Genomic DNA, 19,380 nt, shown 5'->3' with positions numbered 1-19,380 from the left:
CATTAGTATCATATGCATTGCTGTTGTTTGTATGTTAGGATGAAGATTACTGAAGAGTACCATAGATGATTACTGTGGAAAAATGAAAAGAAAGTTAATTGAAAATTGTTATGGTAAATAGATATGTGTAATGTGGTGACACTTCATTTTTACTTGTCTTGTTAAAAGAATAGTTAAATGACTAGGAGAAATGCCTTTATGAAGGCTGTTTTATTTAGCAGATAATGAAATAGTCAGGCAGATTTCTGAGAAAAAAATTGTTTGTCAAACAATAAATTGGCACAATTATTTTTTTTCTAGGAAGCTGTGGTGCAGTATGAACAGTATGAGCAGGAGGTAAAGCTTTTGCAGGGGTTGATTGAAGAGGCACACCGCGTGATACAAGACCGACCAGTGACAACGAGCAGCATACAGGAACTCCAGGCACAGATATCACATCATGAGGTAAAATAATTTAGTAAAGTTAAGGAAGACCAAAAATGCTCTACTTTTCTCTGAATCAGAAGCTGTAACTTATAATTAGAAATGCCTTCATAATTTATTTGAACTTTTTAAGCAAATCTAAAAATTGCATATCTGTAGTTTTACTTTACTCATAATGTTTTCAAACGGTCCAATTCAGAAATGGCAACTTTAAATTGGCCCATGTGATTTTGTGCGTGCATGGGCCTTTTGAGGGAGATTCCTGTCACTGGATATTACTGAGAATAGGATCCATCTATCCACAACCCTTAATTGGATACTACTTTTTAGATTAGGTTAAAATTAAAGAATAAAAGGATACCGTTTTTAATGTCCATATAATTTTTTCTATCAAAGCATATGGAGCAATTAAAGAAGAAAAAAATCCAGGAGTTGATGAATGCAAAAAGTATTTTTCTGATTGAAACAAGGGCAGAATGCTTTGTAATCATTCAGCACACTTTACTAAACAGTATCAGTGTCTCAGTGGTCTTACTACAGTGACCTCTTAGTGTAAGATTGTGTTGCTTTCAACACACAGTCATCTTTTTTCAGTATTATCATGCACGGATAAAGCAAGTTTTGAAAATGATGCACCAGTTTTGGTGATTATCATAATACACTTCTACAGTGCTGTACCACATTTGAAAGAAGTAAATGAGAAGCCTGTGTGCAAGTATTGAAATGGCAACATAGGAAACACTTGAAAGGCCACCCACTGTCACCACCAGCAGGGGGCAGCAGGTAACTGTGCAAAAAATGTCTGCTCCATTTTTGTAAAATCCTAATTAGAAGAAGCAGTTGTATTTCAAAGATCATTTTGCATTCAGCAGACTCCAAGGAGCAGGTATAAGTTGCAGGCATTGGTCTTGTGATTAGAAAAATAATTGGATAACCTTGCCTTAGCTATTGTCTGTTTATGTGTAGATGCTGTATTTTCAGTGTAGAATATTTAAGGACACAAATCAATAATATGCAATACAAAGATCCAACAAGCATTTGGTGACACCTAAATGCTATATCTTAATATACCATTCATTGAATTTTAAATTATGCATACTAGACAATCACTAATTCATTTAATACATGAAAACTATTATCTAGCATGCAGAATAGCTCAGTTTTAACACATACCATTAATAAACATGAAAAAGAATGCAAGATGATTCCACTCAGGAAAATAAAAATAAACTAAGAAACAGTCTTTCACCAGTTAGAAAGTTAATGAAGGTGGTTAAACTTCAGAGAGGTATAAATTAAATTTCACTGTATAAATTAAGCATATAAATTATAAATGTATAAATTATTTATTATAAATTATATATGTTTAAGTTAAATTTCATTTCAATCTCATTATTATTATTATTATTTAGTTTATTAAGGAAGAACTTAAAAGTTAAAGAAGAAGAGGGAAGAACTCAAAAGTTACTTAATACATGAGTCAATTTGGTTCTTGTTAGTTGAAATAAGAATGCTATAACTGTTCCTGTGGTATTTAGATTAGTGCTTAATAATATGAAGTGTAAGGGTTTTAATGAGGAGTACATGTAAGTCTCCAGTAGCAGAGATCTCTGTGTAAATTATACGTTTCTTGTTCATTGTGTTTTCAAGAGAATGTAGCCAGGAGGTGTCTTGGGTTCCTTGTCATGTAAATATGTATCAGTAATCAGGGACATGACATTGCATTTGAGGGTTCTGTAACCTATGTGACTCATGAGTACTGTTGCTTTACACAGCTGCCTATTCACAATAAAAGTGATATCATGGTCAGGTCAGGTTGGGGAGCATACACTGGTACAGTGCGTTGCTGCATCCACCACATGATGAAACAGCTCGGGATCCTGGTTGGCATCCCCTCAGGCAGACACACAGTCCAGTCCCACCCTCCGGAAATGACCATCTCTCTACCACAGCCAGGTGTTATATGGGCACCCCCTTGGCCTGGTCCTGCCACTCAGGTCCTCAACAGTGAGGATCTTGCAAGCCGGATCACTCTTGGTGAATCGCGCCACATGGCTGTTGTGCCGTAACAGACATTCACTCCCTCACAATGTAGTAATGTGTCTCATTCAGGATTAGATGAACAACCGCTCATTCACCACAAAGTCAAACCAGTGGTACCCAAGGATTCTCCAAAGAGACACGGTACCAAAGGAGTCCAGTCTTCATCTCAGGTCACTGGATAGTGTCCATGTTTTGCAATCATATAGCAAAACAGGAAGCACCAGGACTTAGAAAGACTTGGATCTTCATCCTTTTGCAAAGATATTGGAAGTGCTACACACCTTTTTCCAGCGACCTCATGAACCCATGTGCTCTCCCAATCCGTCTACTGACTTCATAGGAAGAGTCACCAGTGACATGAATGTCACTGCCAAAGTAAGTAAACCTCTCGACAAAGACGATACTGTCCCTGCAGACAAACACAATGCAGAATGCAGTTGCCAAAAAAGTCCTTAAAGGCCTAGATCTTGGATTTTATTCAGGACACTCAGACTCATTGCTCTGTCTCTCAAGAGACCCCAATCAGAGCCTCCACTGACTCTGCGAAGATCATAGTATCATCGGCAAAATCAAGATCAGTGAATCTCTCTTCACCTACAGTTGCCCCACAGCCGCTGCGCCCCACCGCCCTTCCCAACACCCTGTCCATGCAAGCATTGAACAGAGAAGGAGCAATAACACACCCATGATGAACCCCACAATCAACTGGGAAAAACACAAAAGTTCCCCCTCCACTTTGTACAGCACTCACAGTAACAGTGCACATACCAACCATGATATCCAGCAACTTTGAGAGTATCCCACGAAGCCTCAGCATGTCCCACAAGGCAACTTGATCAACTGAGTTGAATGCTTTTTGAAAATCGACAAAGGCTACAAAGAAACTCTGCTGATATTCACGTTTGCGCTCCATGAGAATCCTCAGTGCCAGGATGCGGTCGATGGTAGACTTCTTAGGTGTAAAACCAGACTGCTCCAGTCTCTGTTAGGTGAGCCAGTGATCACAAATCCTATTGAGGATGACCCTAGCAAGGACATTACCCGGCATGGAGAGCAGTGTTATACACCCTGTAGTTGCTACAGTCCAGGCAATCACCCTCCCCTGTCCAGATAGGGACAACAAGTCCCGTTTTACAGTCAGTTGGGATGACACCTGCCTCCCAAATGGAAACAAAGATTGCTTGCAATACCATGAGGACAGCCTTACCACCAGCCTGGAGAAGTTCTCCTCGTATACCACAGATCCCTGCAGCCTTTCCTCCCCTCAGCTGGTTCATCACCTGTGCAATCTTAGTGAGATTGGATGGTTCACAGCTAATTGGAGGATCATCCTCAAGAATCATGGACCGAGAGATATCCAAAATCCTAGCCGCTGCTTAAAGTAGGCAGCCCAGTGCGCAACAACTGCAGTGTCACCTGTAAGGACCGTTCCATCAGCGACTCTCTGAGGAACAGATTTGGATCTGTGTAATGTTTCAATTCCTTTGTAAGCAGGACGTGGGTCAATAGACCATAGATGGTGTGTCACTTGCTCACAGATACCTCTAGCAAACGCCTCCTTATCTGCCTTCAGAGCCCTCGCAGTTGTCCTTCTTAGTTCCCAGTACAGACCGGAATTGCCATCAAGCCATGTGCTGCAGCTCCTCTCAATGATATCCAGGGTGCCCTGCAAGATAGAATACCTCCTTGTGGGAACACTGGTAACACCAACACAACCCTCAGCAACCTTCAGGGTCTTTGAACACTCTGAAGTTATTCAATCTTAGTACTAACCTATAATTTGTATGTTCTAATGAAACTCTGAAGTTAGTAAAATACATTGCATGACAACTCTGCGACTACTCATTATCTGCCAGGATCAATAGACCTAGGAAGATAATAACATCAACTCTCTTGAGGTAGAATTGGTAGACAGATTATGGGATTGTGAAAGAAACATAAAAAATAACACATAGAGGACATGCCAGCTCTCACCTCATCTTTGTTTTAAGTGGACAGGCCTCGTATCTTTTTTTTTCATTAGCAAAGCATTGCCATTGCTGGACCTTATTCCTATCTTACATTTCTCTTTAAATTAGATTTTTAGGCCTGCATAACCCATGTAAGGGTTCTGGATCTGCATGTGGGTGTCACATATTCTAGCAGCTTCAGACATGAATCAGGAACCAACCATTATCAGCCATCAAAGAGTATATGGCACATTCTTGTACAGACCTTTTTACAAACAGAGGTCATGTACATATCTTTAGTGTGTAAGAGGAAAACTGGAGTACCAGAAGAAAATTCATACAGGTAAAAGTAGACTATACAAACTCCGCATAGAACCTGACGGGCAGAATTTAAACCTGGTCTTGTGCCATTTTAAGGTATGTGTTCTGTGTTTTTTCTGGAGTACCAGAAGAAAATTCATACAGTTATATGTAGAACATGCAAACATACAAACTCCACATAGAACCTGACTTGGGCAGAATTTAAACCTGGTCTCCTGCCATTTTAAGGCATGTGTTAATTGTCATTTTTTTATTCATAGACCAAAAACCCAGTAGCCTCTTTACGGTATGTTTACCCCTGGGAAAATGAGCCAAAAACATTGAATTTTTTTGCAACAAGAAAAAAGTTTATTACATATAACAGAAACTTGAAAATACCAGAATGGCAACAAAAGTTAAGTAGGAAAGTTATGTCTAGTGTCCACTGCTGTACTGTTGCAGATTCATACGTCTTTTTTGTAATATGTTTTAAATCATATCACCAACACATATCCTTTTTTGTGCTCTTACAATATTTTTCCATTGCTTGTGCATGAGAGGAAAGAATGTCAGTGTTTGATTCACATGATGTACATTCCCATTGTGATATTGTAGGCTACCACAGCGCACGGCTGAAAAACTTACACATTTTCCCTGACATGAACGTTGACAATTGCTGCACTGTGAACGTTGTTTAGGGGGCTTACATCTTTCTTGTCCTTCTAGTTGATCACAATCATTTTGCCTTTTTGCCACATAGATACTGCACCACGCTGTAATGTTATACGACTGAAGTCACTAGGCATATCTTGTACAGTGCCATATGCATCAGTTTCACTATCTCTGTCAACATCTGATGACCAATTCAAATTGTCATCACTATCACTTGATGCAAATAATGGTGTTTTGGATAGAATACTCTATCCAGTCATGAATATTTCTTAGAGTGGCAAAATGTACAGAAATGTTTATGATTTATTTTTGCAAAATAATGTTATTATATACTCTAAATGGTAACCGAATATTTTGGGCTTAATACTCTACATAAGATCATAAAAGCTTAAACAAAGGGAGACACTCGGGCATTAACTGTTTTTACATAGAATTCTTTGCCCTAGAGACACTTGAGGTTAACTCCAGAATACAGAGTTATACAATTTGGCTGAAATTTTTTTTTATATTGATATATTTTTAACTAAACATTGGTCATTGAAGGTTACATATAATTTTGTTATTGGCATTTTGCAATATATATGATATATTTACAGTATATCAAACATGTAAGCTAAAAGGAAAGGATACAATATCTTTACATGCTTCCATAATAAAGAAGAAAGATTGATTTATGTGAGGCTGTAACTGAGAAAAGCTTGCTCGTATTGATGGTTAGTACTGAGGTGCATTAGTCGAAAAAATGCCAATAAAAGAAAACTTTTCAAGTGGTATGTTGTTTTGTTGTTTTTTCTTCTGCTGATCTATGTATAGATATCATCAGCATTGTCAATATTACCACCAGTTTAACTTCCATGTTCCTGGTTTACTGGTTTACCAAGGTTGCAACTCTGGAATGGTTTGTACCAGGGAAATGGAGCACAGCACAAATGATCAAATAATTACAGCTGCCAGCTTTTTTAATGACCTTCTATTATTAGGACAGCCTGTTAATGGAGGGTAGTTATGGTAGCTAAGCTTTCTAGTACTTTTCTCACTTTTTACCTTTTATCATTTTCAACACGCAAATCAAGGTAATTTTTTCTGTTTTGTCTGCAAAATATGATAAAATGGGTCAGTGCTTCATGTGATCTTGAAGTGTGTGGAGTCCTGGGATTTTTTTCAAGTTGCTAGTTTTATTATATGTATTTTTGTGTTCACTTAATAATAATAAAAATAATACATTTTATTTATACAAGGTACCTTTCTAAGAACTCAAAGACACCGAACAAACAATAAATAAATTAAAACTGTTCACTTCTCTGTTGGTCACTCATCCTATTCATTTTCTGAATCTGTTTTTTTTGGGTTGAAAGTAATGCTTTTTAATCAAAAAATTGCCTTTCTCTCATGCAATACTGAGTTGGAAAGGTGATGTAAAGTGATTACAGTATGTATATATTAATAAGTAATGGTTTATGTTAGAGATTGAGATTGCATTGTAGTTTTATAATATATTTAGTGTGCCATTTGTTTTCTGAACCACTTACCCTTTAATAGTTGTAGGAAACTGGTGCCCATCCAATTCTGACCAGGTGCTAGTTTATCTAAGCTAAGGCATATAATATACAGTATATTTCTACTCATTACATACACTAGTTCATTTTAGGGATGTGAGAACCTGCACAGACATGGGGAGAATTTGCACAGGCAAGACTCAGAAGCTGTACTGTATTATGCTAACTGCTGCACCCCTATGCTGCCCTTACGATGAGTGGATATATTAAATTTAATATTGTATATTGTTTTTGAAAAGTTAAAAGTTTTTTAATATATGTTTTAAAGTTGATAGCTGTCTTTCTTAGTTCAGAGTAGTTACATGACTGTAATTGCTTGGATTGATACTTACTGTGATTTCACTGCTGCAATCAGGAAAGTTCTCAATATGAATGTACAGTACTGAAATAAAGTTTATGATTTTTGTTTCTTTTTCTTTCTTTCAGTCCTTGTGACTTGTTTTAGCTTTTTCATTACCCTATATGAAATAGAAAAAAATCATAGGCCATCTATTAGAATTCCACAAAGCGTCAAGCATGCAGTGCAGTTTTGCACAAACTGTATATTTACTTTTTAGTAATGTTGGGCTTTTTAAAGCCTTTCTGCCTGGATAGCTGAATATTGCAAAACTTGGTAATAAAAAAGGGATGCAACTGGATTGTAGTTACTGAAAGTTTTCTGATGTGATATTATGTTATTCAAAAGTTTTAATACCACGAGGAATTATCTGTCTGCTGTGAGTATGGAAATAAAACAGTTCTGAAAGAGTTAAGCTTTGGTGGCCATTTGGGATTTGGGTAAGTAGTTAAGCAACAGCTTCAGTACAGTGAAGCTCTAGAGGCTTTTCAGATATTCTTTAGCTCCGGCACTCTCTAATTATTGAAGTACTAGAAAATGGCTTTCCGCAAGCTTGGATTTTCAGCTGAAGAACATTAGAAGTCTTTTAACTGTGGTACAGCTTAACGCTCTGTCTTTGAGAAAAACAGTCTGTGTTATCACCATTGTAACTCACTTAATGTTACCACTTAGTTTAAAAAAAGAAGCAAACGTAGTACAAGTGTTGCCTATTTTTCATGCAAAGAAAAGATAAAGAGATTTGCTTTCTATTCTGCAGATTTTTAGATGGTGTCCAGAGTCACAGTCAGGCCTCTCTGTTCGTCCTGTTCCTTTCTGTTTATTATCATGATTAGTGTTCAGTCTTTACCAAGCTGAGCAGTGCATTTTTTGCCTATTCAGTCATCACATGACCTAATTGTCATGGCATTGGCCATCTGGGGGTGGGGGGCTGGGCCTGATTTCATTTCAGGGCTGTGTTCACTTAAGCTCTGCAGAGAGCAGCTTCTGGAAGTGCTTTTTTTTTGCTCTTTTTGTCAAGAACAATTCGACTTCCTGAAGAGGAGGGGTCGTGCTGCTGAGGCTCACTTCTTGCAGCACATAATCAGAGCTGGTCTTCTGAATCGAAAAGCCACCTAATTCTATGTGTAGCTGACAGCCTAGTGGCAGTGCTGCTGATGGAGTCTCTGAGCCCAAGCAGAGCTCTCTGCAGTCCTCCTGGCCGACTTTGATAGTAGAAACGGCAGGCTTCTTCTTACTTACAAGAAGATGAAATCTTTTTTCCCTTAGGGCAGTTGGGGGGGATCTGTTTTGCTTTCCTCCGTACTGCTTTCACTGTCACATCTTTGTTTACCGTAAGTGACATGTAAGGGATTTTTTTTATATTTTTTTGCAGGAGCTAGCTCAGAAGATCAAAGGTTACCAGAAGCAGATCGACTCACTGAATTCCAAATGCAAGATGCTGACGATGAAAGCGAAACATGCTGCCATGCTTCTCACCGTGACAGAAGTGGAGGGGCTCTCAGAAGGCTATGATGAATTAGACGCGGAACTCCTCCCCTCACAGTCCTTGGCTCACCCCTCAGTGGTAATGGTAAGAGCTATGGGCTGCTGTTGCTATTGCTGCTTCTTTCCCTGACTCCTGCCGGCCTTGGATGCACTGTGGTTTTGTTTGGTTAAGATTGTGCTCTGGCTAATGTCTCACATCTGTTCCTTTAACTCCTTGAAACAATCATTTGTTTTTTAGTTTGAGTGCTAGCTTCAGTAGTAGTCTTCAGAAGCAACTGACACTGACATGGTTGCATTCATGTTCTTGTTAAGCCTAGTATATTTACAAAAATACTTCTGTGATGTGAATGGCAAAGACATGGAAATAAATTCTTTATGTTCTGTTTGTTTTGGGTGTTATCTCTAATAAACCTGGCACTGCCAGAGCATGCCATTAGTTGTGACAAGAAGAAAATACTTACCAGCAGAGCAACCTTAACTGTTAGACTCACTCAAGAAAAATGCACTTATGCTTTCCCTTGCATCTCTGGCAAATGCTTTTTTATACCAACTAATTCTACTTTGAAGAAAAGTCCATGCTTGATCTTTTTTTTTTTTGTTGTTTTTCTAACTCAACTGTTTAAAGGTGTAATGATTGCCTAAATTCCTAATACCCATTGAATTAAAGCCATTTACATTTGGAAAATGTGTGAACTAGTTGAATGCTATTTAAGACTATACCCAAAATTATATCAGTTTATGTATTTTAACACCAGGTTGACTTATAAACAGCCAATAATTTGTTTGTGGTTCACAAGGCACTAAGAATCTACTTAGTTACTGCACCTTTAAATAACACCTGATTACATTGATCTTCCTAATGATTTTTGCCTTTTGCCCTTTGAGTTGATTTCTCTGCTTTTTCTCTTCCCTGTGGGGGTGGTGTGTTTTCCCCCTGTGTCAGATGACCGCTGGTCGCTGCCACACTCTCCTCTCGCCTGTCACTGAGGAGTCTGGGGAGGAGGGTACCAACAGTGAGATTTCCTCCCCGCCTGCCTGCCGTTCTCCCTCACCTGTGGCTAACACTGATGCCTCTGTTAACCAGGTACCACCTTTTATGCTTCTTGTGCCATCTTTTCAGGCAGCTTTCTGCATGGGCCAACATCCGATATGCAAGATTCATTATTTCAGTAACCAAGGTGAAGTCATGTCTGAAAAGATGTACTCAGGATATAACAGTTTGGAAAGCATTAGACTTCTGATGGCTGGCTGATTAAAAATTTCCAAAAAATGACTCTAACCAGATTGACAAAAAAAGGAAAAAAAAAACAAAAGGAAAAAATAATCATATTTAATATATAGTGAAATACCCTGTGTCTCTTCTCAGGAATGAAGTGGATGGTACTGTGATTAAAATATAAGCAATAGTAGGCCAGTATTGCATTCACCATAGCAACTGTCATTCTAAATTATATTCCTCAGTAAATTGAATTCTTCATTTACCCAGAAAGAGACTTTGGCTGTTCTCTAGTACAAGTATATTTTATTTGTGTTTTTAAATGTGTAATCATCAAACCAAATCATTCTGAAAGTATCTGGCCATAAAATTGGAAAGAGACATGATTTCTGAATTCAAATATGGTGTCCCCATACATAATGCTGCCATAGCACTCAACTAGGGTGAAAGTTACACTGTTGTTTCTACATTCACCTAAAGAGACACATTCACCTACTTAACTGTCTTTCCTTTCACTTCCTCCATCTGAAAAAAAAACATTACTTTCCTTGCAAAATACAGCCAGTTATTAAAAAATTAGCTTTACTAGCTTCACTTTTTTACTTTATAATACAGAAAAAAATCACTTTATGTCATTCTTTTATATTATGTGATGTTGAGCCAGGTGTATAATATGTTTGTGTCATTGAAAGGTCTTTCTTAGAGCTCACCTTGGAATTTCCAGTATGGCTGCTGTTAACCTTTGTCTGTATTGAAGTAGAAAAGTCTAGTCTAGTTTTTTTTTTTTTTTACAAGATTTCCACTATTTAATAGTTTCTACAAACATTTTACATGTGAACATACACATTTATGTTATTAAAATGGGTAAGAGTCCCTGCATCATCTACTCGCCCTTGCACGTATCCATTTAGCTGCCCAGTTTCTATTTCCTGCCAGTCTATCACAATGCACACTCACCCATAAGCTCACATACAATCATGTCAGGTCTTTAGGTTTTAAGAGTTTTATGTTACTTATATATGGTATGCAGCTATTCATTATCAAAAATGCTTAGTTCAATTCAGGGTTACAGTGACCATACTTCAACTCAGTAGCATCAGGACCAAGACAGGAACGAATCCCTAGACGGTGCAGCAGTTCATAGTGGGGCACATTCATGCACACACCTACAGTCATTTGAAAGATTTGTGGCTTTCATAGTGAGCGCAGTTCTTTAGTTATGTAGAGAAGATCACCTAAACATGACCAAGTGGCTACTACAATGAAGATGTCATTTGGAGATTTTTGTAGTTTAGCTCAGTAAGTGTCTAATGCAAATGTGTAGGAAATTCTTGAGTCTACTTTCTTATTGTTTTTTCCTGTTCCCATGGAAAGGAAGATTTCTCTTATCAGGGTGCATCCATCTCATGAACGTACTATAAACATTGTCCACCACTTCAGACCCTGCTTCAGACTATAGCAGGAGTAAAATAACTTCCTTATTTTCTTCTCTGTTAGATAGAGATAAAAGACCATTAAAATCTGTAATCTGTATTTTATAACACATACTCTCATGAATTCATGTTTATTTATTTTTTAGATTTCCCTTTTTAATGTCACTATGTATCATATTATTAGATGTATTTTTAACTAATATATAACACCATACTTGTAAAGAGTATTTATAAACAATAGTTAAGGGTTTTGTTTGCACAGCAAACAACAGAAGTCCCAATCACATGCTAAATTCTGTGGTAAGTTGATAGAGTTTGAGTAAGGAGAGTGATTTGTGTAGCACTCTCTTAATTTTCTACATATAATATGAACATAGATACTAACTTAAACTTAGGTCCAGTTTGAAAGTGCCATGTTGTCTGTAAGGTCTATAGAATATGGCTTATTACTAAGCTTTATCTGCTGAACAGTTGCAGACAGCAGCTGCAAAGAGCCAACCTACTGTGACATCTGGTCAGGAGATCAGCGAGGCTGGACTGGAGTCAGCCGCTGTGGCCAAGCTGGATGATCTTCAGCGTTCATGGGAAACATTGAAAAATGTGGTAAGTCTTTACTGATAAGACCCCGAAACAAAACTAGAATATTTAAACCAGCTACCCTAAATGAAGTATTTTAACATGTGATCCTTTAATGTGTTTTGTTTTGTATTTATATATTTATGATGATTGTACCAGTTTAATCTTAAACACATTTTACAAAGTTTTCTTTCTTTCTTTCTTTCTTTCTTTCTTTCTTTCTTTCTTTCTTTCTTTCTTTCTTTCTTTCTTTCTTTTTCTTTTCCAGATCAGTGAAAAGCAAAGGACCCTTTATGAAGCTCTTGAGCGCCAGCAGAAGTACCAGGATTCCCTTCAGTCAGTCTCTACAAAGATGGAATCTGTAGAAATAAAGCTAAATGAAACTCTAGAAGCTGACAAAACTCCAGAGAGTCAAATGGCTGCACATCGGGTGAGATTATTTTTGAATAAAAAATAGTCATCTAGTGTGAGCAAGTCTTGCATTGCTTTAGACATAGTTTATATTTTATAAGGGTTGCAAAAACCTTGCCTTTCTTAAAATATGTGTACTCGGCCCTTAAAATAATATTGTTGAAGTATGTTGTGAAAACTGGTTGTTTCTGAACCACTTTTAATGGGATGTAATCAGTAATGAACATATATAAGAACTTAAAGAAATTATTTTCACTTTTGAGGTCTCAAAATATGCCATACATAGGAAAACGTTGGGGACTGATCAAGAGTTGACCAAGTTATTAAATAAGCGAAGAAGTGGCTACAAGTACAGCTGGCACAAAAAGGCTATTCCTGTGTTTGTTTCTCAGTACAACAATAGTTTTAAAGTTGATGCAGATTGTGTGGAAAATTAAAGATTGTAGCAAATACACCTGGTTGTCAGTTTGCAATTTGAAAGATGGTACATCAGGAATTGGCAAGGCAGAATCCGTGGGCTGATTCATTTTAGTCTTGTTATCATTTGTTTTAGTTTGCATTTTTTAAGTGCTGTTGTTTCATTAAGTGCAGTGGCAGGTTAGTTTAGGGGAACATCAAAGGCACTAGGAAACTATTTAAGGGCAAGCATCTAGTTGAACTTCTTATTTTTTATGAGTACCGTATGAGTATGTTTAAACAATTTGTTAAAAAAAGTACTACCATTAAAAAATGCATGAGTTTCAGAACATGTTGTTAATTTTTATGCATCACACTCCTTCTTGGGTTGGTTCTTGCTTTGTGCCTGGTGCTGTTATGATACCTTCTGGCCCCTGTGACTCTGAACTGCATTAAGGTTTGAGCATGGATGAATAGGTGGTTTTCTGTATGGTATACATAATTAAATGTGTTTGCACAGGTTCTTTTAAAGAGGTGATGTACAGATACAATGAAGCTTTATTAGTATTTTCATATGTCATGGTGTTGTATACTGCAGGTGTTAGTTTATATATTTACTTATATTTTGATACGATATTAGATCTGGAATTACATTATCTTTAGGTTAGTTTGGGAATTCCATCTCTACTTTTTATTATCCTGGTTTAATGAAGTTAATTATGCTTCTTACTGATAATATTTATTTCCACTGTTGAATTACATGTTGTACAGTTAATAATGAGAGACTTGTTAAAACAGAAAGAGATCCTTGGTGTCTTTTTACCATAAATGATTTGGAGCTTAGCACTTAAACCAAAAAAAGTTTTACACTTTGGATATGTGAAACTTGTTAAACTATCTGTTATCCTTACTGAAAGTGACATTGAATTTATGAAAGAAAACAATATGAGTATAGCTGATTTAGCTGATTTAACTGTTATTTGTAAATTTTAAAGCTTTGAGCAAAAGAATTCCCATTAGTGCCACTCATTTTACTATTTATTTTTTTCTATGCTCAGTAACTGCTTTTCAGTTTTTAAAGGAGGAAGCCACTCAAAAATAATATTTTGTATACATTACTTACTCCATATATTTTATACTGATAACCAAGTCATTTTTTAATCTCATGTTTTCATGGAAAACAGATGAATAAAAAACACTTTGATATAAATAGGCCAGTGGTAATCAATGATGTACAACAGCAAACAACAGGAAAAATATCCAAGGGGGGAATGTGACGATACTTGTGTCGCATAATTCATATGTCAGCTATACATTTGTTTGTTCACAACATGCAAATCACATACATTTTTTGCTAAAATAGATAATTCTAGTCAAATTGCTGTAAATCATATACAGGAATTGCAATTCAAATATGATTGAGTTTTTAAATTGATGATGGTCACCATTGTATTTAATCATTAACTTTTTTTAATCTCCGTTCTCCATAAAAACATTACATCAAAATGTTTTCTTGGTCACTACTACAAAACACACAGGGAGAGTGACATATCAAACAAATGTCATTTTTGGGGGGAGTATTTCTTTAAGCTTAATGTTTAAGCTTGATGTTTGCTGATGACATTGTGGTCTGTAGCGATAGTAGGGAGCAGGTTGAGGAGACCCTGGAAAGGTGGAGATATGCTCTAGAGAGGAGAGAAATGAAGGTCAGTAGGAACAAGACAGAATACATGTGTGCAAATGAGAGGGAGGTCAGTGGAATGGTGAGGATGCAGGGAGTAGAGTTTGTGAAGTTGGATGAGTTTAAATACTTGGGATCAACAGTACAGAGTAATGGGGATTGTGGAAGAGAGGTGAAAAAGAGAGTGCAGGCAGGGTGGAATGGGTGGAGAAGAGTGTCAGGAGTAATTTGTGACAGATGGATATCAGCAAGAGTGAAGGGGAAGGTCTATAGGATGGTAGTGAGACCAGCTATGTTATATGGGTTGGAGACAGTGGTACTGACCAGAAAGCAGGAGACAGAGCTGGAGGTAGCAGAGTTAAAGATGCTAAGATTTGCACTGGGTGTGACGAGGGTGGACAGGATTAGAAATGAGTACATTAGAGGGTCAGCTCATGTTGGACGGTTGGGAGACAAAGTCAGAGAGGCGAGATTGCGTTGGTTTGGACATGTGCAGAGGAAAGATGCTTTGTATATTGGGAGAAGGATGCTAAGGATAGAGCTGCTAGGGAAGAGGAAAAGAGGAAGGCCTAAGCGAAGGTTTATGGATGTGGTGAGAGAGGACATGCAGGTGGTGGGTGTAACAGAACAAGATGCAGAGGACAGAAAGATATGGAGGAAGATGATCCGCTGTGGCAACCCCTAATGGGAGCAGCCGAAAGAAGAAGATTTCTTTAAGCTTAATGTAAATCCATCTAATAAATACAGTCCTCAGCAATTGAAGTCCATTTCCTATTAAGCTTACAAGTGGCAATTCTGTGAAATATACAGATTTTCCCAGAGTGAGTTTCTTATCAGCTATTACATTAAACCTGGAGATGTAAAAAATTTTCAAAAGTCTTAAATAGTGCGCCACAATGAGAGATGATGCTATTTAAATACTAATTATTAAATAATTTTCTATAAATGGTTTAGTCAGTCATTTGAACAGTTTAGACAGTAATAAAGTAGCAAAAACTATAGTAATTTAAAAAAAAAATTGCATTACTCTCCTTAGTCATCCAAACACAACTGATGAGCTGCAATTCTAAGAATATTTTGCATGTAAAATATTTACAGTTAATTTCTGCAGTTTTTACTCTTGGCATGTTGTAGACGTGTTATAAAGATCGTAAAAATATTGTATATGAATATTGTTCAGGAATTCATTTTAAGGTAACTCATATTGATATACATAAATGTTGTATGAACTTTTACCAAAATTGAAACAAGTAAAAATGATTGATTCCACTGCAAAAGAGAACTAGCAGTTCTTAGGGAACTTGATAATTTGCATTCAAAAGAAAAGCATTGACCACTGTCAATTCCAAATTTACTGACTTACTGAAGAACACAGAACTCCATTGATTGTTTTTGTAAGCGTTTCGCTCATGGGTGATTTTTTCCATTTCCTCTGCACTAGCAAATTAATGGTATGAAGGTTTACTTCCCCTAAGCTGATATATTAAATGAAAGTGTACTCTATTCATTATTTGGATGTTTGTACATGTTTTCAGTAACAGTATCCCATTGCATTGATCCTAGTGATTTTGATTGTCAAGTTCTTTTTTGGTTTTCTTTTCCACTACCAGGCCTTAATGGATGAGATCTTAATGCTTCAGGATGAGATCAATGATCTCCAAACATGCTTCTCAGAGGAGATGACCTGTGATGCCCCTGACATGGACACTGCTGACCAGCTGGCTATGCAGTCCACCCTTACAGTACTGGCTGAACGAATGTCTACAATCCGAATGAAAGCATCAGGAAAAAGACAGCTTCTTGAGGTTTGTGTCTACCTGCATTTTTACATTTCAGTCCATTTAATTAGTCGTGTTATTTGTTTTTTCTATTTTTTCAATTTCCCATTTTCTTTAGTTCAGAACCATTTAAGAAACACTGCAAGTTTTTAATTAACTGGCTGTGCTGTAGTAGTAAAAGGTTATTCTCTGTTTCCACAATTTTAAGCATGACAGGTGATAGCAATTTAGTATTTTTTTAATCCAAGTGATTTATCCTGTGGCTAAATACAGCCTCTTTTGTGAGACCCACTCTTTCTTGTTTCTAAAATAACTATAAAATTAAAATTATTTGCCTTGGGATCCAAGCCCTTGATAAGTGTATTTCTTCATATTTCATCTGGTATGGGTATGCAAAAACACTTTGCCATTTGTGAACTTAATTTACAAATGCTCCCAATTATGCACTCAAACATATTTGGCCTAGCCCATTCAGTTATGTCACTAGTAGTGAGGTTAACAACAACAACATTTATTTATATAGCACATTTTCATACAAATGATGTAGCTCAAAGTGCTTTACAAGATGAAGAAAGAAACGTTTATAAAAAATAAAAATATAAAAATAAGATTAGGCAATACTAAATAACAACGAATAAAGTAAGATCCGATTGAGGAGGACAGAAATAACAATAAAAAACTCCAGATAGCTGGAGAAAAAAAACCAAAATCTGCAGGGGCCATGAGACCACCCAGCCCCCACTGGGCATTCTACGTAACTTAAATTATCCAAATCAGCCCTCATGGTTTTCAGGTTTCACATGATAGAATTTGATGATGACAGTCGCCTTGATAAATACTCAGGAAAGCCGAATAATTTAGTATTTCTGAACTGAACTGAATGTGTAGTTGTGGAAATTCTTTGAATACTGCCAGCACCACTTGATGATAAGTTTTGTCACAGTGAAGCACGTGTGAATAGATGAACGTCTTCAAAAATGATCGAGCAAGGGTCAATGACTAAAAACAATCATAGTCATCACTCAACATCTTGACAACTAAAGAAACTGAACAACTTATTTATAAATCAAGACATAATTACTACGAACACGGAGAGAAAGCTAATAAGCCATTAGCTCAACAAATCCACAAGCCAGAAGTTCGCAATGCAATCCTAGTAATCACCAACACTAATGGAGTTGAAATCATTGACCATAAAAATACAATGCACACATTTAGAGACTACTATAAAACCTTATATTCTACTGAGTTTAATGAAGTCAACACACAATCTAATGCATTTCTGGATACATTACAGATACCACAAATAGATACTTTTAGTGCTGAGGAACTGGATAAACCTCTGACCCTATCAGAATTACTAGATGCTATAAAGTCATTTCAAGGCGGGAAATCAGCAGGCCCTGATGGCTACCCTATAGAATTTTATAAGAAATTCTCCTCTCAGCTAGCTCCCCTCTTATTGGCAACATTTACAGAGGCTAGAGACAATCAAATTCTACCTCAAACTTTTTGTCAAGCATTAATCACCGTCTTTCCTAAACAAAATAAGGACTTGTTACAATGTGCATCATGCTGACCAATTTCACTTCTGAATAATGATGTTAAGATACTCTCAAAAATCATAGCTAGAAGGATGGAGAAAGTGCTGCCTTCGGTAATATCACAGGATCAAACTGGATTTATTAAAGGCCGACATTTATTTTCCAATCTTTGACGCCTGTTTAATGTAATATATTCACCAGCAAAGTCAAACACCTCAGAGATATTATTATCATTGGATGCAGAAAAAGCATTTGATATGATTTGAATGGAACTACCTTTTCACTGCATTGGAGAAATTTGGGTTTGGCCTGAATATTTGTGCATGGATTAAACTACTGTATACCAGTCCAGAAGCCTCAGTCTGTATTAACAACATTTGTTCAGACTACTTTAAACTAGAATGTGGCACCAGACAGGGATGCCCTTTGTCACCACTGCTGTTTGCAATCGCCATTGAACCACTGGCGGTCCACTGTCGAAATTCTTATCAGATAAAGGGGATTATCTGAGAAGGACTGGAACAGAAAATTTCTCTATATGCAGATGATATGGTCTTATATATATCAGACCCAGAAAACACTGTGCCTGCAGTTTTAACAGCACTTTCACATTTTCAAAAGATTTCTGGTCTCAGAATTAATTTGAATAAAAGTATACTCTTTCCAGTGAATTTACAAGCATATAATATCAGATTGGACACCCTACCTTTTACCATAGCAGATCAGTTTAAATACCTAGGGGTAAATATCACAAGTAAACATAAAGCTCTTTATCAACAAAATTTCACCGTCTGTATGGAAAAATTTAAGCCAAAGCATAGATGGTCAACCCTTCATCTCACTCTAGCCGGAAGAATTAACGTTGTTAAGATGAATATCCTTCCTAAGCTTCTTTTTTTATTTCAAAACATCCCAATATATATCAATAAATAATTTTTTAAGCAATTAGATACAACCATAACCTCATTTATTTGGAACTCAAAACATTCATGTATCCGAAGAGCGACCCTACAAAGACTTCAGGCAGAAGGTGGCATGGCTCTACCTAATCTTCAGTTTTATTACTGGGCAGCAAACATACAAGCCATAAAAACCTGGACACAAACAAATGAACATACACAGGCCTGGTCCGCAATAGAAGTAAAATCCTGCAGCACTTCTTTATATTCCCTGCTCTATCGCAAATATACTAATAATAATAATAATAATAATAGTGTACTAAATATACTAATTACCCAATTGTGCTTCACTCACTCAGAACATGGAACCAAATTAGAAAGCAATTTAAGATGGAAAATCTTCTATCTGTGGCATCCCTGCAAGAGAACCACCTCTTTCAACCCTCGCAAACATATCTAGTTTTTAATATCTGGAAAAGATTTGGGATTAAATTGCTCAGAGATCTTCATATAAACAACATCTTTGCATCCTTTGAACAATTACATTCCAAATTTAACCTTCCAGCTACACATTTCTTTCATTATCTCCAAATTAGAAACTTTGTCAAACAGAACCTGCCCGATTTTCCTCTTCTCGTGCCCTCCACCATGCTAGAAAAAATACTGCTCAACCTCGAGGAC

The 19,380-nt window shown here is 36.8% G+C and overlaps 1 protein-coding gene across 7 annotated transcripts in view; it reads left to right on the top strand.

The window, feature by feature from the left end:
* The window catches only part of LOC114648588 (nesprin-1-like), a 360,492-nt gene that overhangs the window by 214,863 nt on the left and 126,249 nt on the right, over positions 1–19,380 (top strand). For 6 of the 7 annotated variants that reach the window (XM_051924543.1, XM_051924540.1, XM_051924538.1 and 3 more), the window contains 6 exons: positions 301–444; positions 8,653–8,850; positions 9,709–9,849; positions 11,886–12,017; positions 12,259–12,420; positions 16,089–16,283. In XM_051924543.1, the coding sequence (XP_051780503.1) occupies positions 301–444; positions 8,653–8,850; positions 9,709–9,849; positions 11,886–12,017; positions 12,259–12,420; positions 16,089–16,283 (972 nt within the window). The remainder of the gene's footprint in view (positions 1–300; positions 445–8,652; positions 8,851–9,708; positions 9,850–11,885; positions 12,018–12,258; positions 12,421–16,088; positions 16,284–19,380) is intronic. The other variant, XM_051924539.1, reaches the window with a different exon arrangement.

The sequence above is a fragment of the Erpetoichthys calabaricus genome, chromosome 3, assembly GCF_900747795.2.
Source record: "Erpetoichthys calabaricus chromosome 3, fErpCal1.3, whole genome shotgun sequence".
Classification (NCBI taxonomy): Eukaryota; Metazoa; Chordata; class Cladistia; order Polypteriformes; family Polypteridae; genus Erpetoichthys; species Erpetoichthys calabaricus.
The sequence above is the reverse complement of the archived record's forward strand: the minus strand, read 5'-3'. Positions and strand labels throughout refer to the sequence as shown.